Source organism: Pan troglodytes, chromosome X, assembly GCF_028858775.2.
Source record: "Pan troglodytes isolate AG18354 chromosome X, NHGRI_mPanTro3-v2.0_pri, whole genome shotgun sequence".
In the NCBI taxonomy this organism is placed as follows: domain Eukaryota; kingdom Metazoa; phylum Chordata; class Mammalia; order Primates; family Hominidae; genus Pan; species Pan troglodytes.
In genome coordinates, this window is record NC_072421.2 from 153,455,089 (window position 1) to 153,479,428 (window position 24,340).

Sequence of the window (24,340 nt, forward strand, 5' to 3'; positions counted from 1 at the left end):
TAATGAATGAAAGAATAACAACATATGCATATCATTAAGAAATATCAAGGAAATGCCAGAAGAAACTACCTTGTTGGGAGAGCTGGTAGGTGTTTGAGAACTTGATTTTTGTCTTTAAGTCTTTGAGCACTGTATGCTGTTATATACTTTGTGCATGAAGTACTTTGAATATAAAATCGGAACAAAGATTTAAAAATATAAAAACTGTCCCAAAGAGGCAAAGGCTTATAACATGAATCTTTAATTTTGGAAGCCACTGATGTAAAATTTTACTGACTTTAGACGGCATTTTACTCTACTTAAGAGTTCAATCATGAAAATTCTCTAGGATAATTCTTTCTTTCCTGTCCTTTTAAAAGAGTAATAGTGATGCCTACCTCTCCCTGCCATGAGCTCTTTCTTCCACTTGCTGCCCCACTTGATGCCCAGTTCCTGGCCCTACTCATCCCCATACCAGACCAGCAGTTCACAGCCTGGCCTAATGACTCGGCAGGTTCTATAGAAGCTCTGCCTGTGGTACTGGAAGGCCACCAGGTTCTGCTCTTCATCATCCCGGGCACAGTTCTCATACCTGGGGTCAAGGCAGGCAAAGGGAAAGAAAAGAGGCAGTGAGTTCCCTCTAGGCAGGATGACTACAGTGCTCATCCTGCCTAGAATGCTTCCCTGCTGTGCCTAATCAGCCATTTTTTCAAAGCCCAACTCCAGACTTACCTCCACCTTGATTGGCCATAAAACACATTGACCTCTAGCTTCTCTAAACTCTAAATTAATTCTGTTTTATACCACAGAACTTGGTGCTTGATCACGTGCTCTGCTTCTAGATTAGCTCACATCATTCTACACTCAGCTCAAGTCCATCTTTCTTTGACAGGCCTTCCTCTAATCACCCTACAGTTCACTCAGCTGCCATTCACCTGACTTCTTCAGATTCCTAGAGAAACTCAGAAGTCTCTTTCTCTTGGCCCAATAACATAGAACAGTAATAGTTGATTCATTTTTCTATTCTCTGATAGAATGACAGCCCATTGTGGAAAGGGGCTGGGTCATCCTGCAGCTCACTTCTGTTCAAGTAGTGAACTTCACTTTCTAACCTGGAACATACTAAGTGTTTAACAAATGTGGATTACATAAATTAAAGCATGAATTAACCTTGTCAAGGTTTATCTTGGTGCCTCAATTTTGTCTAGCATACATATTTGTGTTTTGATACCAATAAATCATAATATCTATATTTTTATTTTTTATTTCTAAAAGTTGATGGTATAAAACAGCATTGTATGGAGAAAAATAGAAATAGGGGATGTGAAAATCATTGAGGGAGGCATAATGAGAAGGAAGGAAGTCTGGGTTTGTGAGAGATGGAGGTTCTCTCTGAAACTAAGAGAGCTAGTGGCCTTACCTCATCCAGTTGGCCCAGGATTTATCTTTTCCATCCACATACTCATAGCAGTTTCTCCCCTTGGTGATCTGAGTTTCAAAAAATAAGGTAAAGACTTTTTAGAGGGTAAAAATCTGAAGAATTATTTTACTCCACGGTCATCAATGGCCTTTGGACCTGCAGAGCTTCAACTGCCAACTGAGACCACATGGCATGCACCTTAGTCATCATCTACACATCTGAGTTGGTTTGTCCAATCAGAGCAGAAGCTCCAAAAGGGAGGATGCACTTCTTTGTCTTTGTACCACTCTGCTCCCACGTACCCTGTGATCTCTAAATAGGAGTTCCATGTTCATGCAAAGACCCTTGAGTACACAGAGCTAACCATGTTATCCCTACCTATATCCTAACATGTAGAAGGTGATGTCCCACCAAAGGCACAGAAGGGATGTGGGAAGACAGAACAGGGGAAACAGCAGGCTCTTCTTACTAGCCAGGAATATCCACTGTTGGCTGCCTCTTCGTCTTCTGTAATTCGGCCCTCATAGGGGCCAGAGTGCAGACCCAGTGGCAGATCAGATGCCTCATTCCATACTCCAAGCCCAGCCTGAGGGATGCCTGATGGCCCAATTCTCAGCCCCGGGGGCAGACTGAGGGCTGAACGGTTGGGATGCCCCTTGTCCACTGCACTGTCCTTTACAAATGTAGGGGGCCCATGAGCAGCACAGCTGTCAATGAAGAAGTTCTGACACATCTCACAATCTGGAAGTGAGGGAAGCAGGGATTAGGAAAGTTGTAATGCATGTTCCTTGATATAAGAGCTTCAGAAAGAGCTTGGCACTCACATTATTTAGCCCCAATCCTGTACTTTAATTCATTCGAGTAAGGGAATGATTTGTGGGCCAAATGATGAAATTATTGTACCAGGACATAACAGCAAGCTGTGTGAGTGGCTGAAAGGGTCACTCACAGAGGTAGTCATCATCCTGTGGCTCGCTGATCTCTTTGTATGCATGACCCTTTCTTCCTCGCAGGCTATACATCTTTCCTTCAGTCTCCTTCCTCCTGAGTTCTAGGTTGGAGAAGAGTAGATGGGTAAAACTGGGAGTGTGGGGTGTTTGTCCTTGTTTCATAAGAAAATGTGAAATCTCCTACCATCAAATTAGCATCTACCTTTCTACATACTCTAGTCTCCCCCTCTTTACTGCTTCAGAGAGACTTAGACCCCACACCCACACTGACTGTAGATGCCTATTCAATTTTAGTTTCTAGCGGTTCTCATTATCCCATTAACCTCCCAGCCTTTCTGCTTACAAAATGGTTCATTCATGCATTTATTTATTCAGAAAATATTTTTTGAGAGTTTATTACATCTTAGGCATTGAACAAAGGCCTGGACATACAACACTAAGAAAGTATAGTCTCTATAGGGGATCTTCTATGTACTAGTTGACATGTGATGGAAAAGGAAATGTAGAAACGCACAAAAGAATATATATTATCAGAGAGGTACTTATTGGACACCTCACATGTATCAATTCATTTATATTTAATTTAATGATTTCAAACAATACATGAGCTCTATATACTTGGTCTCATTTTACAGATTACCATTCAGGAGCCCATGGAATTTATAAGATTTGCCCAAGGCCCCAATGCTTCTGTGTGGATTATAACCCAAGTGAGTGACTTCAAAGTTAATGTTCTTACATGCTATTCAATACTGTATCCAAGGCTAGGCATGGTGGCTCAAGCCTGTAATCCCAGCATTTTGGGAGGCTGAGCTGAGCAGATCACTTGAGGCCAGGAGTTTGAGACCGGCCTGGTCAACATGGTGAAACTCTGTCTCTACTAAAAATCAGCCGGGCACGGTGGTGCACACCTATAATCCCAGCTACTCAGGTGACTGAGGCATGAAAATCGCTATTTTCGTGGAGGCAGAGGTTGCAGTGAACCGAGATCTCACCATTGCACTCCAGCCTGGGTGACAGAGTAAGACTCTGTCTCAGTGAACAAATAAATAAATAATTTTAACAAAATACTGCATCTAACTTCTGGTCTCACAGTTGAGTCCAGCTTAAGCCCAGACCTATCCAAAGTCCACCCCACATAGGTAGACCATACTCACCAACCTTTCTAGAGGACATAGTGGGACTAAATTCCCCTCAAATTTTTTCTTACCCAGTTTTAGTCTAGAGTGCTGTCCAGAGGTACTTGCTTCTCCAGGAGGGGACACTGGTTTCTGAGCCTGCTCTGAGCCACTTGTATTCAGTAAATTTGGCGTTCCTGACAATTCTTTCAAACTAGATTCATTATTGAATGACGCCTTGGGCATTCCCTTTAATGTGAGAATCACATATTAAAAGACAACGTGCATTTATTTAGTTCTTTACGGCTTGCAACATGTTTTCATATGACTGTAGTTAATGTTCAAACCTTGGAAATACCTAGAGTGTCTAAATACTAGAGGGAAAAGACAAGGTCTAAGTGGGTAGTGAATCTGGGACTCTAACCCATGTCTTAAGGCTCTTTCCTTCAACTTTCTCTCAAAACGTTCTATGTAAGTTAAAGGGAAGGAGGAAGAATACTTGGGAAGACTAGCTGGAGAATCAGCAAGATCTGTGAAAGAAGGGGATAAGGGCTTACAGAGAGAAGGAGGGAATCTTCCATAAACTAGTAGACTTTTGATGGAAGGGGAAATGTAGAAAAGCACAGAGGGACAAAGCACATCTGGAAAATGAGGTAATAGGGCAGTAAGGTTCGGAACAGAACAAAGAGATGATTGGCAAAAATATATCTAGACAACTAAGAAAGTGAAGTCAAAGTTGCATGTTGCCATATCCTGGAAAGAATATTTGGCTTTTGAATTAGATTAGTTAGTTCCTGTACCAATTCTGCTTGTCTGCTTGAATAAGGGTGTATTGTTAGCTAATTTCTCTTTAGTTTCCCGATCCAGAAGTTGGCATACATGGTTTTTTTGTTTTGTTTTGTTTTGTTTTGAAAAGGAGTCTTGCTCTGTTGCCTAGGCTGGAATGCAGTGGCATGATTTCAGCTCACTGCAGCCTTCACCTCCCAGGTTCAAGAGATTTTCCTACCTCAGCCTCCCGAGAAGCTAGGATTACAGGCACGTGCCACCACACCCAGCTAATTTTTGTATATTTATTAGAGACAGGGTTTCGCTAGGTTGGCCAGGCTGGTCTAGAACTCCTCACCTCAAGTGATCCACCCACCTCAGCCTCCCAAAGTGCTGAGATTATATGTAAGAGCCCCCGCACCCAGCCCATGCTAATTCTTTTTTTTTTTTTTTTTTGAGAGGGAGTCTCACTCTGTTGCCTAAGCTGGAGTGCAGTGGCACGATCTCAGCTAACTGCAGCCTCCATCTCCCAGGTTCAAGCGATTCTCCTGCTTCAGCCTCCCGAGTAGTTGGGATTACAGGTGTCCACCACCATGCCCAGCTGATTTTTGTAGTTTTAGTAGAGATGGGGTTTCACCATGTTGGCCAAGCTGGTCTCGAACTCCTGACCTCAGGTAATCTGCCCACCTCTGCCTCTCAAAGTGCTGGGATTACAGGTGTGAGCCACTGCCCCCGGCACTAATTCTTAATATTGTAGTGAACATGAAAGATAATAATGTTCACCAAAGTGTTTTTTGAGCTACTTAATACAGTATGAATGTGAGATTAATAATTATTCTCGCCAGGCACAGTGGCTCACACGTGTAATCCCAGCACTTTGGGAGGCCAAGGCAGGCAGATCACCTGAGGTCAGGAATTTGAGACCAGTCTGGCCAACCCTGTCTCTACAAAAAATACAAAAAACTAGCCGGGTGTGGTGGCGGGCACCTGTAATCCCAGCTACTCGGGAGGCTGAGGCAGGAGAACAACTTGAACCCAGGAGGTGGAGGTTGCAGTGAGCCGAGATCGCGCCACTGCACTCCAGCCTGGGTAACAAGAGTGAAACTCTGTCTGAAAAAAAAAAAAAAAAGAAAGAAAAGAAAAGAAAAGAAAAAAATAATTTTTCTCACAGACTGGGTGCGGTGGCTCACATCTGTAATCCCAGCACTTTGGGAGGCCAAGGTAGTAGGATGGCTTGAGCCCAGGAGTTCAAGACCAGCCTGAGCTACATGGCAAAACCCTGCCTGTACAAAACACATAAAAATTAGCCGGGCATGGTGGTGCATGCCTGTGGTCCCAGCTACTCAGGAGGCTGAGGCAGGAGGATCACACTAACCTAGGAGATGGAGGCTGCAGTAAGCCGAGATTGAGCCATTGCACTCCAGCCTTGGCGCAAGAGCCAGACTCTGTCTCAAACCACCCCCTGCCCCTGTAGAAAAATAACAAACGAAAATTATCTCATAGTCCTGATATATCTCTACAGTTGAAATCTAACTCAAAGATATTTTCAGCATTCCTTGACCCTGTTACTTATAGTTTAATTCATAAGCTTGGAATCAATCATTCAGAAAACACTCAGGAGGCTCTCAGAGGCCCTGAGCTGGGCTTGGGAGTTCTGAGAAGAATCAGGAAGGGACTAGACTCCTGAAGAGCTCACAATGAAGAGGCAGCAGGCAGGCTAAACAAATAATTCCAAATAACATGACAGTTCCCTAATTGGAGCCCAGAGGAAGGAGCCGTTACTGCCTTCTACAGGAATGAGCATTTGAAATTGGTTCCAGAAGAATATATTTTTACTTAATAGGGTGTAACCTATATGAAGTCCTAAACCATTTTCTTATTTGTTGTTTCTCAATCTTCGAACCTGAAACTCCTCAGGGCTGGAAGCTGCTTCCTCTGATCAGAATGGGTCCCTTATGAGGGTAGGGACCCTATCTTCTTCTGGTACCATCCACAGTATGAATTGTCTATTTACTTGGAAGCTTCCCTTAATCAGAGTGTTTTAGTGCAAATCTGACTTCACTACAACAGAGAAAAACTGAGGTTGAAAAATCAATTGGACGAATGATGTAAAGACATATGGGTAAGACAGCATAAACTTTATAAAACTATGAAACTTTTAATGATCTTGTAAGTGCTTTAGAGAAGGAGTTTTGGATTAGACTGCACCAACACTGAATGTGATCCCAGGGATATAACTGAACATTTTTATACCTCAGTTTCCTAACCTGTAAAATGGCTATAGTTATAGTACCTACTTAATAGGTACTATATGTGAAGTTGAATAGGTACACATACGTAAAGTTTATTCATGTAAAATGCTTAAAATAAAGTCTGAAAATACTGAGAAAATAACCCATGGTAGCGATTATTGTTGCTGTTCTTATTAACTCTTAAAATAATGATGATGTCAGACACTGCGCTAAAGAGATCAGGAGAGGAAGGCAGTAGTTCCTAGGATAGTCTGTACATTCTCCTTCTCTTACCTGTATTTGGATCTATGACGAAGGTTTCTTGTCAACAGGATTTGGGAGATACTTACCTTCTGGTGTTTACTCTGTTCTCCTCTGAAGGCCATCCAAGGAGGTTTGACTAAAAGGTGATGAGAAATCAGTGGTTTGGTTGGTAAATGTTTCCAAACTCTAGAGATTTTTTTTTTCTTTTTGATATGGAGTCTCCCTCTGTCGCCCAGGCTGGAGTGCAGTGGCACAATCTCCCCTCACTGCAACCTCCGCCTCCCGGATTCAAGCAATTCTCCTGCCTCAGCCTTGTGAGTTGTTGGGAACTACAGGTGTGCACCACCACACCCAGCTAATTTTTGCATTTTTAGTAGAGATGGGGTTTCTCCATGTTGGCGATGCTGGTCTCGAACTCCTGACCTTAGGTGATCCACCTGCCTCGGACTCCTAAAGTGCTGAGATTACAGGCGTGAGCCACTATGCTCGGCCTAACTCTGGAGTTTCTCATTAGAGACAGAGAATTCTGAATCAGAGAGTGATGATTCCAAGTATTATCCAAGGGCAATTTGGAAATGTTTTCTGAAGTATCATTAAGGCCTATGCTTCTATTGGGGGCATTGCTAATTTTCTTAAGATTTAAAAAAATAGATAAAACTTCATCTTTGTTTCAGCCTATCTGTAAAGGTATACCTAATAAGGTGTTTATTACATTAATTTTTAAAATGTAAATTGACCTTTCATGACAAACACACTGAACAAACTAGGAATAGAAGGAAATCACCTCAATGTAAAAAGGTCATATAAGAAAAGCCCTTTTTTTTTTTTTTTTTTTTGAGATGGAGTCTCGCTCTGTCACCCAGGCTGGAGTGCAGGGGTGCAAGGTCGGCTCACTGCAAGCTCTGCCTCCTGGGTTCAGGCCATTCTCCTGCCTTAGCCTCCCGAGTAGCTGGGACTGCAGGTGCCTGCCAGCACGCCCAGCTAATTTTTTGTACTTTTAGTAGAGATGGGGTTTCACCGTGTTAGCCAGGATGGTCTCGGTCTCCTGACCTTGTGATCCTCCCACCTCGGCCTCCCAAAGTGCTGGGATTACAGGCGTGAGCCACCGCGCCCAGCCGAAAAGCCCATTTTTTAACATCATAGTCGATGATGAAAAACTGAAAGCCTTCCTTCTAAGGTCATAAACAAGGTAAGGATTTCCAGTCTTGCTACTTCTATTCAACATAGTCCTGTAAGTCGTAGCCTGAGCAATTAGGCCAGTAAAATAAATAAAAGGCATCCAAATGGAAAGGAAGAAGTAAAATTATCTCTGTTTGCAGATGACATGATCTTACATGCAGAAAACTATAATGATTCATTAGCTGGGCATGGTGGCGGGCACCTATAGTCCCAGCTACTCGGGAGGCTGAGGCAGGAGAATCACTTGAATCTGGGAGGCAGAGGTTGCAGTGAACCGAGATCATGCCACTGCACTCCAGCTTGGGCGACAGAGCGAGACTCCATCTAAAAAAATCAATAAAAATAAAAAATAAAACTATAAAGATTTTACCAAAAAATTGTTAGAAGTAATACACGAATTTGGGCTGGGCATGGTGGCTCAAGCCTATAATCCCAGCACTTTAGGAGGCCGAGGTGGGGGGATCACGAGGTCAGGAGACCGAGACCATCCTGGCTAACATGGTGAAACCCCATCTCTACTAAAAATACAAAAAATTAGCTGGGCGTGGTGACGGGCGCCTGTAGTCCCAGCTACTCAGGAGGCCGAGGCAGGAGAATGGCATGAACCTTGGAAGTGGAGCTTGTAGTGAGCCGATATCATGCCACTGCACCCCAGCCTGGATGACAGAGCGAGACTCCGTCTCAAAAAAAAAAAAAAAAAAAAAAAGAAGTAATACATGAATTCAGCATACAAAAGCAACACCCCAAATCAGTTGTGTTTCTATTTAGTAAAAATGAGCAATCCAAAAAGGAAATTAAGAAAAAAATCCCAATCACAATAGCATCAAAAAGAATAGAATAATTAGGAATAAACTTAACCAAGGAGGCAAAAACTTGAACACTGAAAACTACAAAACAGTGCCGACAGAAATTTAAGGAGACACAAATAAATGGAAGACATCCTGTGTTCGTGGATTTGAAGACTTAATATTGTTAACATGTTCATACTATCAAAATGATCTATAGATTCAATGCCCTGTCTATCAAAATGCCAATGCTATTATTTTCAGAAATGGAAAAATATCCAAAAAATCATATAGAATCTCTGAGGACCCAGAATAGCCGAAACAATCTTGAAAAAGAAGGATAAAGTTGAAGGCCTCACTCTTCCTGATTTCAAAGCATATTACAAAGCTACAGTAATCAGAAAAGTATGGTACTGGTATAAAGACAGACATATAGACCAATGGAACAGAATAGAGAGGCCAGAAATAAACCCTTGTGTATATGGTCAAATGATCTTCAGCAATGATGCCAAGACTACACAGTGGAGGAAAGGACAGTCTGCAAGAAATTGTATTGGGAAAACTGGATATACATATGCAAAAGAGAAGACAGACTCTTACCACATATCTCATATAAAAATTAACTCAAAATAGATTAAAGACTGAAATGTAAGGTCTATAAGTACAGAACTTCAAGAAGAAAACACAGAGGAAAAGCTTCATGACATTGAAATGAACAATAACTTCTTGTATATGACACCAAAAGCATAAGCAATAAAAGCAAAAATAGACAAGTAGGACTACATCAAACTTAAAAACTTCTGTGTAGCAAAGAAAACAATCAACACAGTGTCAAGGCATCCTACAGAGTGGAAGAAAATATATGCAAACCATGTATCTGATAAAGGGTTAATGTTGCTGAGTGCAGTGGCACATGACTATAGTTCAGCTATTCAGAGGCTGAGGTGGGAGGATCACTTGAACCCAGGAGTTCGAGACCAGCCAGGGCAACATAGTGAGACCTCTGTCTCAAAAAAAAGAAGATAAAGAGTTAATATCCAGGCCAGGCACTGTGGCTCATGGGTGTAATCCCAGCACTTTGGGAGGCTGAGGCAGATGGATCACTTGAGGTCAGGAGTTCATGACCAGCCTGGCCAACATGGTGAAACCCTGTCTCTACTAAAAATACAGAAGATTAGCTGGGCGTGATGGTGTGTGCCTGTAATCCCAGCTACTCGGGAGGCTGAGGCAGAATAATCGCTGGAACCTGGGAGGGGGAGGTTGCAGTGAGCTGAGATCGCGCCATTGCACTCCAGCCGGGGTGACAAGAGCGAAACTCTGTCTAAAAAAAAAAAAAACAAAAAAAAACCGAAGAAAGAGTTAATATCCAGAATATATGAAGAACTCCTATAATACAACAACAAAACAAATAATTAAATAATGGGTGCTATGGGCTGAATTTTGTTTCCCCCAAATTCATATGCTGAAGCATATTTAATACCTCAATATGATGGTATTTAAAGATGGAGCCACTGGTAGGTAATTAGGGCTAGGTGATGTCATGAGGGTGGGGCCCTTAGGATGACATTAGTGCTTTTGGTCGGGTGCGGTGTCTCATGCCTGTAATCCCAGCACTTTGGGAGGCTGAGGTGGGCAGATCACTTGAGGCCAGGAGTTTGAGACCAGCCTGGTCAACATGGTAAAACCCCATCTCTACTGAAAATACAAAAATTAGCTGATGTGCCCCTGTAGTCCCAGCTACGTGGGGGGCTGAGGCAGGAGAATTGCTTGAACCCGGGAGGTGGAGTTTGCAGTGAGCTGAGATTGCACCACTGAACTCCAGCCTGTGGCAACAGAATGAGGCTGTCTAAAAAAAAATCTTCTAGTAGGTATTATTGCTTTTATAAGAAGAGGAAGAGAGAAATTCCTTCTCCTTCCTGCTGTTGGCACACAAATAATTCATGTAAATACACAGTGAGCTGGAGGCTGACTACAAGTCAGGAAGAGAGCCCTCACCGGAACCCAACCATGCTGGCACTCTGATTTTTTACTACCAGGCTTCAGAAATGTCAGAAAACAAATTTCTGTTGTTTAAGCCACTCAATGTGTGGTATTTTCTTGTGGCAGCCTGGGCTGACTAATACAATGGGCAAAAAGCTTGAATAGACATTTCTCAAAAGAAGATACATAAATGGCCAAGAAGCATATGAAAATATGCTTAACATCACTAATCATCAGGGAAATGAAAATTAAAACCACAATGAGATATCACCTTATCCTGTTATGATAGCCTCTGTCAAAAAACCAGAAAATAGCAATGTTGGCGAAGATGTGGAGAAATTAGAACACTTGCTTATTGTCGGTGGGTAGCTTAGTCTGTTTTCTGCTGCTTTCCTAGAATGCAAGAGAGTGGGAAATTTATGTGTTTGTTTGTTTTTCTGAGATGGAGTCTCGTTCTGTTGCCCAGGCTGGAGTGCAGTGGTGTGATCTCGGCTCACTGCAACCTCTGTCTCCCGGGTTCAAGTGATTCTTCTACCTCAACCTCCCAAGTAGCTGGTAATACAGGTGCATGCCACCATGCCTGGCTAATTTTGTATTTTTAGTAGAGATGGGGTTTTGCCAAGCTGGCGAGGCTGGTCTCGAACTCCTGACCTTGTGATCTGCCTGCCTTGGCCTACCAAAGTGCTGGGATTACAGGCGTGAGCCACTGTGCCTGGCCCAGAGTGGGTAATTTATAAAGAAAATAATTATTTGGCTTGTGGTTCTGGAGGCTGGGAAGTTGAAGAGCATGGCACTGGCATCTTGCAAGGGTCTTCAAGCTGCATCATGACATGGTAGAAGGGTAAGTGTGCATGTGAGACAGAGAGAAAGACAGGGAAGGGCCCAACTCATCCTTTTCATCAGGAACCCACTCCTGCAATAACTAACCCACTCCTGTGATAATGGCATTAATCCATTCATGAGGTTGGAGCTATCATTACCGAATCACCTCTTAAAGGCTCCACCTCTTAATACTGTTACAATGGCAATTAAGTTTCCAATACATGAACTTCCACACATTCAAACCATAGTAGTGGGAATGTAAAATGGTGCAGACACTGTAAAAAAACAGTATGGCGCTTCCACAAAAAATTAAAACCAGAACTACCTTCTGATCCAGAAATTCCACTTCTGGGTATATAATATATTAAAAAGAATTAAAGGCTGGGCGCAGTGGCTCATGCCTGTAATCCCAGCACTTCGGGAGGCCGAGGCAGGCAGATCATGAGGTCAGGAGATCGAGCCCATGAGGCAGGCGGATCATGAGGTCAGGAGATCGAGACCATCCTGGCTAACATGGTGAAACCGCGTCTCTACTAAAAATACAAAAAATTAGCCTGGCGTGGTGGCAGGCGCTTGTAGTCCCAGCTACTTGGGATGCTGAGGCGGGAGAATGGCGTGAACCCGGGAGTCAGAGCTTGCAGTGAGCTGAGATTGCGCCACTGCACTCCAGCCTGGGCGACAGAGCGAGACTCCGTCTCAAAAAAAAAAAAAAAGAATTAAAAACGATCTCAAAGAGATATTTGCACACTGATAGTTATTACAGCATTATTCACAATAGACAAGAGGCGAAGCAACCTAATATCCATTGACAAATGAATGGATTTTCAAAATGTGGTATATACATGCAGTAGAATATTATTCAGCCTTAAAAAAGAAGAAAATCTTGTCACATGCTGTGACATGGGTGAATCTTGGGAACATTCTGCTAAGTGATTAAATAAGCCAGTCACAAAAAGACAAATGTTTCATGGCTGATTCCACGTATATGAGGTATCTAAAGTAACCAAATTCATAGAAACAGAATTGCAGTTGCCAGGAGCTGGAGGGAGGAAGCAATGGAGTGTTATTGTTCAATGGGTTAGGGTTTTAGTCATGCAAGACAAAGAGTTCTAGGGATCTATTGCACAACAGTGTGCATATAGTTAATAAAGTTGTATGCTTAAAAATGGTTAGAAGAGTAAATATATGTTGTTTGATTTCCACAATAGAAAATAAATTGATTTAAATTGGGGATTTTAACTGAGTTCAGATAAAGATGTATAGATGTGTGGTAAACCACGGGAGATAGATTCCCTCTAAAGAGACATTCTTTTCATGTCAAAACATTTGCAGAAAAGCAAACGCTGGCCTTTCATTCCTCTACATTACATTAAGGTCTTAAGGAATCTCAAATCCACAGATGGGGAAATCGTAGACCCAATCCAAGTTGCTTTCTCCAGTTTGGGCAGATTGACTGTTTTTACTTCTAAACTCTCCTAACCAAGCAGTAGAAGAGGAAATGAGCTTTGCACTTCTATTTTATAATTATGGTACGTTATTTTATCTACTTGATGCTGTCTCTGGTCAGTGACGTATGGGAAAGATCAGGGCAACTAAACAGCTCTCTGAAACCCGCTCCAGAATCGAGACAAAGAAGTAGATACATTTTGGTATAAGAGGATCATATAGTAAGATTAAATGTACATAAATGATGTATCTTTACTTAATATTATTTCTTCTAAGACATTTAACTCAATAACTATTATGAGATTGGTGTTAGAAAGCTTTTTTGTGGATTTGCAGTTTAATTGTTTTCTTTAATTGTTCTGTGATTTATTAACATTGTTTAGCAAAAACAAAGTTTTCTTTTTTTAAAAAAAAGAATGACAATTTTTTTTTTTTTGAGATGGGGTCTCGCTCTTTCGCCCAGGCCGGAGTGCAGTGGTGCTATCTCGGCTCATTGCAAGCTCCGCCTCCCGGGTTCATGCCATTCTCCTGCCTCAGCCTCCTGAGTAGCTGGGACTACAGGTGCCCGCCACCGTGCTGGCTAATTTTTTGTATTTTTAGTAGAGATGGGGTTTCACCGTGTTAGCCAGGATGGTCTTGATCTCCTGACCTCATGATTCGCCCGCCTCGGCCTCCCAAAGTGCTGGGATTACATTGTGCTGGTTTGTTGAACATTTATGTTTTTGAGGGAAGACTCTTTTTCCTTTGTTAAATTCTGAAATGTAGCTGAGACCTAAACTGAGGCCGGTTTCAGGAGGTCACTTTTTTTTCCCCCCGAGACGGAGTCTTCTCATTCTGTTGCCCAGGCTGGAGGGTGGTGGCACGATTTCGGCTCACTGCCACCTCCACCTCCTGGGTTCAAGCTATTTCCCAGCTTCAGCCTCCTGAGTAGCTGGGATTATAGGCACCCATCACCATGCCCAGCTATCTTTTTTTGCATTTTTAATAGAGATGGGGTTTCACCATGTTGGCTGGGCTTGTCTCAAACTCCAGACTTCAAGTGACATGGTTGCCTCAGCCTCCCAAAGTGCTGGGATTACAGGTGTGAGCCACCATGCCTGGCCAGGAGGTCACTTCTAAATCTTACTGGGGGCTATGCACGGTGGCTCATGCCTGTAATCCCAGCACTTTGGGAAGCTGAGGTGGGAGGAACACTTGAGCCCAGGAGTTTGAGGCTGCAGTGAGTTATGATTGTGCCACTGCACTCCAGCCTGGGTGACAGAGTGAGACCTTGTCTGTAATAATAGTAACAATCATCATCATCATCATCATCATCATCATCATCATCCCAGCATTTTGGGAGGCCAAGGCAGGCAGATCACTTGAGGCCAGGAATTCGAGACCAGCCTGGCCAACACGGTGAAACCCCATCTCTACAAAAAATACAAAAATTAGCTGGGCAAGGTGGTGCACATCTGCAGTCCCAGCTACTCGAGAAGCTGAGGTGGGAGAATTGTTGAACCTGGGAGGTGGAGGCTGCAGTGAGCCGAGATTGTACCACTGTACTCCAGCCTGGATGACAGAGCAAGACTCTGTCTTAAAAAAAATAAAAATAGGCCAGGTGTGGTGGCTCATGGCTGTAATCCCAGCGCTTTGGAAGGCCAAGGTGGGTAGATCATCTGAGGTCAGGAGTTCGAGACCAGCCTGACCAACATGGAGAAATCCCATATCTACTAAACAAAATTACAAAAAATTAGCTGAGTTTGGTGGCGCATGCCTGTAATCCCAGTTATTTGGGAGGCTGAGGCAGGAGAATCGCTTGAACCTGGGAGGCAGAGGTTGCCGTGAGCCAAGATCACGCCATTGCACTCCAGCCTGGGCAACAAGAGCGAAACTCCATCTTTAAAAAAAAAATCCTCCTTCCCTTCCCTCTTACCTTGCTGCCTAGGTGTCCATTCTTCATCGGAATCTTCTGTGTCATCCACCTGGAGTTTGATGGCCTGCCTTCGGTGACACATGAAAGCTGGTCGAGTGGCTCTGAGACCTGAAAAGAAGCAAAAAATTTTGCTCTGAAACGGAAGAGCTGGGAGGAGGAACAAAGGGCAGTGGCAATGGAAAGCACCACAAAGCCAGTGCTGCTCAGTCTGATGAGCTGGGAGAGTCTTGAACAAGGTCAAGATGTGACCTCTGCATGGTCAGTATCCACACACAACCCTGCACTGACGCAAAAGAACAATATTTCCCTCCAGATTTGTCTCCGTGCAAAAGGGAATTGTGGGCAGATGCCGCCACCTGATAATTAAAATAATATAGGGACCAAAGACCTGTTTTATATCGCCCAGGCTGGTCTGTGCCCAGCACTTCCTGTTACCTATAGTAATCAGTGCATTATAGTTCATTTTCACATTCCTATAGCGAGTTTTCTCCCAGTCTCCCATTTCTGCCCATTCTTCCTTGGTGAAGTATATGGAAATGTCTTTGAAGGCATCTTTGACCTAGAGGAAGTAACAGATTCCATCAGTGATTTACTAATACACATCGAGCTGGTCCTTTTCCTCTACCCTGTGTGTAGGGCACAGCCTGGGGCCTCTGGGAGTCTCTGTGAAACATAAAGACCTTCCCTCCTTCTCCAGATTGTGTCCTGTTTAACTGAGCAGACACTGAGCATTTTCCTAGCTCTCTGCTGACACAGAGCAGTCACTGATGCTAGTGTCCTTTTCTCCCCCATGTCCTGGCCAGGACCAGCTGCCCCCATTCCATGCACATTCAGACAGAGTCACCCAAGGGTACAGGCCAGGAGTCTGCAGCACTCCAGAGATCAGCTCCTGCTGGGAGTCTGGCTTCGCCTCCCCAACTTCTCACCATGGGCTTCCGCTCTGTTCTCTCTGTGTCTCCTTCTGGGCTCTCCTCTTGGGACCTTTCAGGGCTCATGGTGCTGGGACTGTCTAGAAGGCCCTGCTCCAATTCTGCGTGTGGGAAGGGCCCCTGAGTCTCCCAGCTCCTAGGCCAAAGGCTCCTGTGGAAGGAGAAGGTGCTGAGATGGGGCAACAGCCCTGAGCACTACCCAGAACCAGGCTCTGTCTTCTCCATCTGGCTGGGGTGTTCAGAGCAGGAAGACTGGGTTCCTGGTGAGGTCTCGAGCACCCCAGGGAGGTCTGGGGGTACTGATGGGATGGGAAGGCCTCCACTGGCCATGAGCTGCCACCTAATGTAAGCTGGATTTTGTTCTTTTAGTTCCCCTGCAGCTTGGCTCATTTGGAGAAGGGTGGCGCAGGTGCCTGGAGGGTTGTAGCTACTGGTGTTTGAGGGGAGTCCTGAGGTGTGAGAGCCAGAGGAGTCCCAAGGAGACCTTGAGGCCCCCTGACTGCTGGGACTTGGGTCACACTGAGGAGCAGGGTTCTGTTTTAGCGAGGCAAAATGAACATTTTGCATAGACAGGATTTGGGGATCTCTACCTGGGGATTCTAGAAAAATCCAGGAGTAAAGCAGTCTGCATCTCTAAGGGGAAGCTATCTCTCAGGTTGAGATTTGGGGTCCCTCAGGCTGAGGGGATTTGAGATGTCTTAGACTGAAGAAATTGGGGTTTCTCAGGTTGAGGGAATTTGGGGTATCTCGAGCTGAGGAGCTTTGGTATCCCTCAGGCTGATAGTATTTGTGGTTTTTCAGGATGAGATTAGGGGTCTTTTAGGCTGAAGAGATTTGGGGTGCTCTAGTTGACAGGATTTGAGATTCATCAGGTTAAGGGGATTTGGGGTTCCTCGGGATGAAAGGATTTGGGATATTTGAGGCTGAGGAAATTCTGGGTCTCGGGTAAAGGAGATTTGGGTCTCTCATTAATGGGTTTTAGGGTGTTTGACACTGAGGTTATTTGGTCCTTGAAGCTGACGGGGTTGAGTTGTCAGGCTATTTAGGTTATCTGTGGTTGGGGAAATTTGGTCTCTCTGAGATATTTAGGGTTCCTCAGGCTGAGGTATTTGGGGTGCCTTAGGGTGAGGGAAATTGTGGCTCCTCAGGCTCAGAATATTTGGGGATCTAAGCATTAGGAGATTCGATGTTCCTCTGGGTGAAGGGATTTGGGGTGTCTGAAGCTGAGGTACTTTGGGGGTTTCATGCTGAGGGGATTTTAAATCCCTCAAGGTGGCAGGATTTGGGGTCTTTTGAGGCTGAGAGGATTTGGAGCTTCTCAGGGTGAGGGGATCTGGGGTCTCCTAGGCTAAAATTTGAAGGTCTTGGGATGAGGGTTTACAAGGGTTTCACGCTGCACGACAAAGGCTCCCCATGCTCTTCACAGTCTCCCGTTTTCTCCTGCCGCGGTGTTCACCCTGGCCGGGCGTCTTCTCGGAGCCGCTCAGGAGGTGAGACGCGGTGGGTGCCAGCCTGTAGTGCTGCCAGCCAATCAGCGTTGAGACCAAGGCGAGCCCGCCAATCGGCAGTCAGGAGGTGCTAAAGGGAAGGGGAGTAGGGCGGAGCCTTGCCTGTCAGTCATGGGCACAACCCGGTTTTGGGCTCAGGAGGTCGGGGAGGGGCCTGGCTTTTCCCGCCCCTGGGGAAGGTCCCGCCCCTGGGGAAGGTCCTGCCCCACCCCGCTGGGATTGCGTGCAACCATCTGGAATCCTCCCGCGCACAGGCGCAGTTTCGCGGTTTTATTACTTGGTTTTCCCCAACGCCGGTGTTTGCGACTGAGCCGCGAGTCGGGGCTGCTCCTCACGTCCCTCCTCAGGCCTGGGTCTTCTGAGGGGACGCTGTGTCTTTTTGAATTGCCAGAGTTCTTGCACTGACTCTCATCTGGGAGGGTTGGTGTTCCTTTAACTGCGGTGTAAGTTGGGTATTGTCAGCTCGCTTCGTTTCTGGATGCTTCAGAGGGCCAGGGTTCTGTACAGGACCCTTACGGGTGGGTGAATTGTGCTTGGTTTCACAGATGTTGTATTAGCTGGCCAATTTTGGTGTTGTAGTTAGGGCTGTGATCCAATAGATGGTGCTTAAGAGGAACAGCTGCTATCTCCAGCAGCAAGGTTCTTTTGTACTTCGCGTTCGCAGGTGTGCTTTGCATTGAGACGGGAGAGCGATAGCCCCTCATCAGCTCCTGGACCTTGAGGGGAGCCTCCTGTGATCACTGGCGCCTGCCTGCGTTTCTTTTGTTAGGTGTTCTGAGCTGCGGGGCTCCCTAGGGCAGAGGCTGCATAGGTCGCCCCCTTTCTGGACTGGCCCTCTGGAGGGAGGCATGCCTCGCTCCCTCGTTGCCCAGGATCCCACATGTCTCACCTCTCTCAGTGCTCTGAGAGTGGGGGCTCCTCCTCCGTTCGAGTGCTGGCCACAGATCTCCCCCTCGGTATCCCTAGCTACGTGCCACAGCCCTGGGGACACCAGGAAGTCCTATGGCTTGGGGTTGGGCTCTTGCTGCGCTGGGGAATCCAATGTGCTCCTGGGTCACGGGGAAGGTACTCAGGTGGAGCAATGCACTCAGGCTGGGCTGCAGAGGCTGCACTGTGCACCTACTCTTGCAGAGTGGCTAGGCATGGGCCCTGGGAGGGGCCAGTGGACAGGAGGACTTGCAGAACGGAGGCACCCAAGTCCCACAGGGAAGCTGCCACTGCTGTCTCCTGGCTCAGACGTCAGCTGCTGCCAGAGTCTCCTCCAATTAAAATTGATTTAATTAGCATATTGTTCTGCGGGCTGTACAGGAAGCATGATGCTGGCACCTGCTTGGCTTCTTGGGAAACTTACACTCATGGCTGAAGGCAAAAGGGGAGTCAGCAATTGACATGGCCAGAGCAGGAGGAAGAGAGAAAGATGGGGAGGTGCTGTACACTTTTAAACAACCAGATCTCACTGTACAGTTCCAAAGACGGATGGTGCTAAACCATTCATAAGAAGTTTGTCCTGTGATCCAATCACCTCCCACCAGGCCCGACCTCCAACACTGGGGATTACATTTCAACTAAGTTTTGGACACAGATCCCAACCAGATCATTCCATTCTATGGAATGCTACCGTGTAATGCATCATCTATTATCATTAATTCAAAATAAATTAAAGACTGAAATGTAAGACCTAAAAGTACAGAACTCCAAGAAGAAAAAAAATAAAATCTTTATAACATTGTAATGAACAATTACTTCCTGGATATGACACCAAAAGTATAAGCAACCAAAGCAAAATTAGATAGATGGGAGTACATCAAACTTAAAAACTTCTGTGTAGCAAAGGAAACAATCAACAGAGTGACAAGGCAACCTATATAGAAAGGGAGAAAATATTTGCAAATCATATAACTGGTACGGAGTTAATATCCAGAAACTTATAAAAAAAAGTCTTATAACTCAACAACAAACAATAACTTGACTGAAAAATCAGGTGGGGTGCAGTGGCTTATGCCTGTAATCGCAGCACTTGGGAGGCCAAGGAGGGAGGATTGTTTGAGGCCAGGAGTTTCACGTTAGCCTGAGCAACATTTTGAGGCCTATCGCTACCAAATTATGTTTTTTTAATTAGCTGGGTGTAGTGGTCCATGCCTTAAGTCCAAGTTACATGGGAGGCTGAGGTGGGAGGTTAACTTGAGCCCAGGAGTTCAAGACTAGCCTGGGCAACATAGGGAGATCCCAACTGTACAAAAAAATTAAAAAATTAGCTGGGTGTGGCGGCACTTGCCTGGAGTCCTAGCTACTTGGGAGGCTGAGGTGGGAGGATTGCTTGAGCCCAGGAGTTTGAGCCTAAAACGAGTTATGGTCACACTTTTCTGTAATGTCACAGAAATGGGATCACACATTATGTGATCTTTTCAGAGTGGCTTCTTTCACTTAGCAATGTGCATGTCAGATTCATCAATGTCTTTGCATGGCTTCATAGATCACCCCTGTTTCTCGCTGAATAGCATTCTATTGCATGGATGTACCCAACTTGGTTATTCATTCACCTATTGAAGGTCATCCTGACCCCTTAAAGTATTTGGCCATTATGAAGAGATCAACTGTACATAACAGCATATTGGCTTTTGTTTGGACTTAAGTTTATAAAGTTGTTATCTAAATACCTAGTAGTTGGCCATGTGCAGTGGCTCACACCTGTAATCCTAGCACTTTTGGAAGCCGAGGTGGGTGGATTGCCTGAGCTCAGGAGTTTGAGACCAGCCTGGGCAACACGGTGAAACACCTTCTCTACTAAAATACAAAAAATTAGCCAGGCGTGGTGGTGTGTGCCTGTAGTCTCAGCTACTTGGGAGGCTGAGGCAGGAGAATGGCGTGAACCCAGGAGGTGGAGGTTGCAGTGAGCCAAGATCGCACCACTGTACTTCAGCCTGGGTGACAGAGCGAGACTCCATCTCAAAAAAACAAAAAACAAAACAAAAACAAAACCAAATAAACAACAACCAAAAAAAAAAAACCAAAAAAAAAAAAAACCCCAAAACCTAGGAGTGCTTCTATGGTGAGAGCATGTTTAACTTTAATATAAACTGCTGTATTGTTTTCTGAAGTTGCTGTATCATTATGCATTCCACTATCATTGAATGAGAGTTCCTGTTGCAACTTATTTTAATTTTATTTATTTATTTGTTTTTTTGAGAGAGTCTTGCTCTGTAGCCCAATCTGAGTGCAGTGGCATGAACATTGCTCACTGCTGCCTCTACCTCCCAGGCTCAAGCAATTCTCCCACCTCAGCTGGGATTACAGGCATGTGCCACCAGGGCTGGCTAATTTTTTTTTTAATTTTTGTTAAAGATGAGGGTCTCACTATGTTGCCCAGGCTGGTCTTGAACTCCTGGTTTCAGTTGATCCTCCTGACTTTGCTTCCCAAACGGATGGGATTACAGGTATGAGCCACTGTGCCCCGCCTCCTATTGTAATTTTTATTGCATTAAAAAAAGATTTTAGTCAGTTTAGTAGATGCTCAGTGGTATACCATTGTTGCATTAATTTGCTTTTCCCTCTTGACAAGTGCCATAAGTGTTCTTTTGGATGCTTGTTTGCTGTCTTATATCATTTTTAGTGAGGTGTCAACCTTTTAGTTGTGTTGTTTTCTTGTTGAGCATTAGAATTTCTTTGTATATTTTGCATATAAGTCCTTTTCAGGTTTGTTTTATAAATATTTTCTCTCAGTCTGTGGCTTTGTTTTTGATTCTTGTAACAGGATGTTTCACAGAGTAGACATTTCAAATTTTAATAAAGTCCACATTATCAATTTCTTTTTCTTTTATGGACTAGCTTTTGCTATTGTATCTAAAAATTTATCACCAACCCAAATCCATGTAGGTTTTCTTCTATAACTTTTACTATTTTATATTTGGAAATTTAAGTCTATAGATTATCTTGAGTGATTTTTTGGTTGACCCGTGAAGTTTGTGTCTTTGTTCATTCCCCCACTATGGTTTCTGTTGTGCTGTCACCACTTGTGGAACAGACTTTTCTTTCCCCATTGAATTGCGTTTGCCGCATGACAAAATCAGTTAACTGTATTTATTCGGGTCTTTTGGGTTCTCTATTGCGTTCCATTTATCTTTTTGCTTATTCCGTCACCAATATCACTCTTCATTACTTTAGCTTTGTGGTAAAGATAACAATAGTAAGTTATTGTTTCTAAACGAGGACTATCTGCATTTATTTATATATTTTTTATTCCTCTCAACCATGATTCAGTTTCCTGAATGCATATTTGTTTGTCTTTTGTTAGATTTATACTCAATGAATTGAAATTTTAAAGAGTATCATTTACAATAGCACACCCAAAATTTAATTCATTAAGTTCAAATTATTCCTATACATTATTGGTGATATAAAAAAAATCAGCTAGGGCTGGGCGCGGAGGTTCTCGCCTGTAATCCCAGCGCTTGGGTGGCTGAGGCGGGAGGATTGCTTGATCCTTGGAGGCGGAGGCTGCAGTGAGCCAAGGTCATGCCACTGCCTCTCCAGCCTGGGCTACAGAGCAAGCCTCCGTCTCTAAAATAAGAAAGAGAAAAAGAAAAAGAAAATCCATTGACCTTTGTCTACTGGCCATCTTCTTTACTTGTTAAAAATCTCCATGCGTTCTGATCAAGGCATGTAATGGTGGGCTCGATTTCAGTTGAAATTTCCAAAATCATGGCCCGGAGTAATCTGGAGGCTGAATTTCAGAGATTCCCGAGGGCTGCCGCGAGGGGGCGCCCAGCCCCTGCTAAACCCGAGCGCTGCGCGCTTGAGCCGTCTCTGATCCGCAAGGCGGCGTTGCGGGGCGTTTACCGTGAGGACAGAGCTTCCTCCCCTCAGGACGCGGCTGGGAGAGGCTGCGGCCTCGGGAGACATGGGGACACTTGGGGCCGCGTCCACAGTGAGACAAGGAGACGCTGCTGCAGCTTCGGGACACCTGGGGCCGCCCAGGCGAAGATGAGGAAAAAGCTTCCTGTTGCCGTTGAGTGTAGCGGCGGGAGCGCGGCCGTGTTTCCCTGTCCGCCGTTTGTAGCGGGACCTCACTTTATATTAATAAAAGCGTCCCCTCATGAGGGCTTGGGCTGGTCACCCCCAGCGCAGGCCAAGATGCAGGTTATGGATGTGAGTTTGTTTCTGGGGAGAGACCCTGGTACCAGGAGAGGAGACGCGGTCAGGAGGTTGGGGACGGGAAGGCGCCACAGCCTGAGGCCAAGAAAACAGGCGCCCCCGGATCAGTGCTCGTTTTTTTTTGTTTGTTTGTTGTGTGTGTGTGTGTGTGTGTGTGTGTGTGTGTGTGTGTGTGTGTTTTGAGACCGAGTTTCGCTCTTGTTGCCCAGGCTGGAGTGCAGTGGCGCCATCTCAGCTCACTGCAACCTCCGCCTCCCAGGTTCAAGCGAGTCTACTGCCTCAGCCTCCCGAATAGCTGGAATTACAGGGACCCGCCACCACGCCCAGCTAAGTTTTTGTATTTTTAGTAGAGATGGGGTTTCACTATGTTGGCCAGGCTGGTGTCAAACTCCTGACCTCAAGTGATCCACCTGCCTTGGCTTCCCAAAGTGCTGGGATTGCAGGCAGGCCTGAGCCACCATGCCCGGCTGCTTTTTTTTTTTCTAAATTAAAAAAATTTTAGGCTGTCTTTGCTTTGATAAAATACATAGGAGTATTTTGTGTGAAGTTGCTGTAACTGCTGGGGAATCCAAGAGAAGGGATAAGTTAAACTTTGCTATTGCAATATTCCTAGAAGAAGGAAATTATTGTAAACTATAAACAACCACATTAATACCTTGTCAGTAAAGCAGAGACATCAAACTTCATTATAGAGGCCAAACCAATCCAAATCCAGGTCAGTGGAAGCTGTATACCAAGCGCCCTGCTGTCATGTCAGTATTGCGGCTGTCATATCAGTATTACAGGTGTCATATGTGTCTTAGGGGTGTCATAGTACTATTGTGGGTGTCATCAGTATTGCGGGTGTCATGTCTGTATCATGGGCGTCATATCACTGTTGCAGGTGTCCCATCAGTCTTATGGGCATCATATCAGCCTTATGGGTGTCATATCATTATTAAGGGTGTCATATGAGTCTTAGGAGTGTCATGAATCTTGCGGGCTTCACATCAGTTTTAAGGGTGCCATAGCAGTCTTGCAGGTATCATCTGCATTGTGAACGTCACAGCAGTGTTGTGGGTGGGTATTACGATATGCCATGATATGTTATACCAGTATGACACCTCTTCTGAAAACAGTCATACCTAGACATAGTGCTTTGTTTGTTTGTTTGTTTGTTTTGAGACGGAGTCTCGCTCTGTCGCCCAGGCTGGAGTGCAGTGGTGTGGTGGAGTGGTGTGATCTCTGCTCACTGCAAGCTCCACCTCCCGGGTTCACGCCATTCTCCTGCCTCAGCCTCCTGAGTAGCTGAGACTGTAGTCTCAGCCACCATGCCCGGCTAATTTTTTTGCATTTTTAGTAGAGACGGGGTTTCACTGTGTGAGCCGGGATTTTCTTGATCTCCTGACCTCATGATCCGCCCGCCTCGGCCTCCCAAAGTGCTGGGATTACAGGCCGGGAGGCGGAGGTTGCAGTGAGCCGAGATTGCACCACTGCACTGCACCCTGGGTGACAGAGCGAGACTCTGTTTTGAGGGGAAAAAATAAACTCATACATGGAAAATTCCAAAACATTGCTGAAATAAATTCAAGAAAACTTTTGGCGGAAATTCACAAGCTGATCCTATCATTTATATGAAATTTCAAGGGATGCAGAATAGCCAACATAGTGTCAAAGAAACCAACTCAGAGGCTCACATTTCCAAATTTCAAATCTTACTAGAAAGCAACATTAACAAAAACAACATGATTTTGGCATCATCAATGGAATAGATCAATGGAACTGAATTCTGAGTCCAGATAAACCCATACTCCTATGAGCAATTGTTTTATTTTTTGAGGCAGGGCCTCACTCTGTCTCCCAGGCTGGAGTGCAGTGGCACAATCATGACTCACTACAACCTCTATTTCCTGGGCTCA

The 24,340-nt window shown here is 44.8% G+C and overlaps 1 protein-coding gene across 2 annotated transcripts; it reads right to left on the minus strand.

The window, feature by feature from the left end:
* Positions 1 to 374: 374 nt before the first annotated feature.
* LOC129138842 (histone-lysine N-methyltransferase PRDM7-like) lies at positions 375 to 17,251 on the minus strand. Of its 2 annotated transcripts, XM_054676894.2 has the most exons (5): positions 15,781 to 17,251; positions 15,290 to 15,413; positions 14,855 to 14,962; positions 6,814 to 6,863; positions 1,987 to 2,140 (listed from the first exon to the last, which is right to left on the minus strand). In XM_054676894.2, exons 1-5 carry the CDS (start codon positions 15,847 to 15,849, stop codon positions 2,075 to 2,077), a joined length of 417 nt encoding a protein of 138 aa, XP_054532869.1. In that variant the 5' UTR covers positions 15,850 to 17,251; the 3' UTR covers positions 1,987 to 2,074. The 2 variants fall into 2 exon arrangements, with proteins under 2 accessions (XP_054532868.1, XP_054532869.1); XM_054676893.2 differs by lacking the exons at positions 6,814 to 6,863; positions 14,855 to 14,962; positions 15,290 to 15,413; positions 15,781 to 17,251 and adding exons at positions 375 to 571; positions 1,400 to 1,467; positions 2,349 to 2,720 and having other exon boundaries at positions 1,869 to 2,140.
* Between the last annotated feature and the right edge of the window lie 7,089 nt (positions 17,252 to 24,340).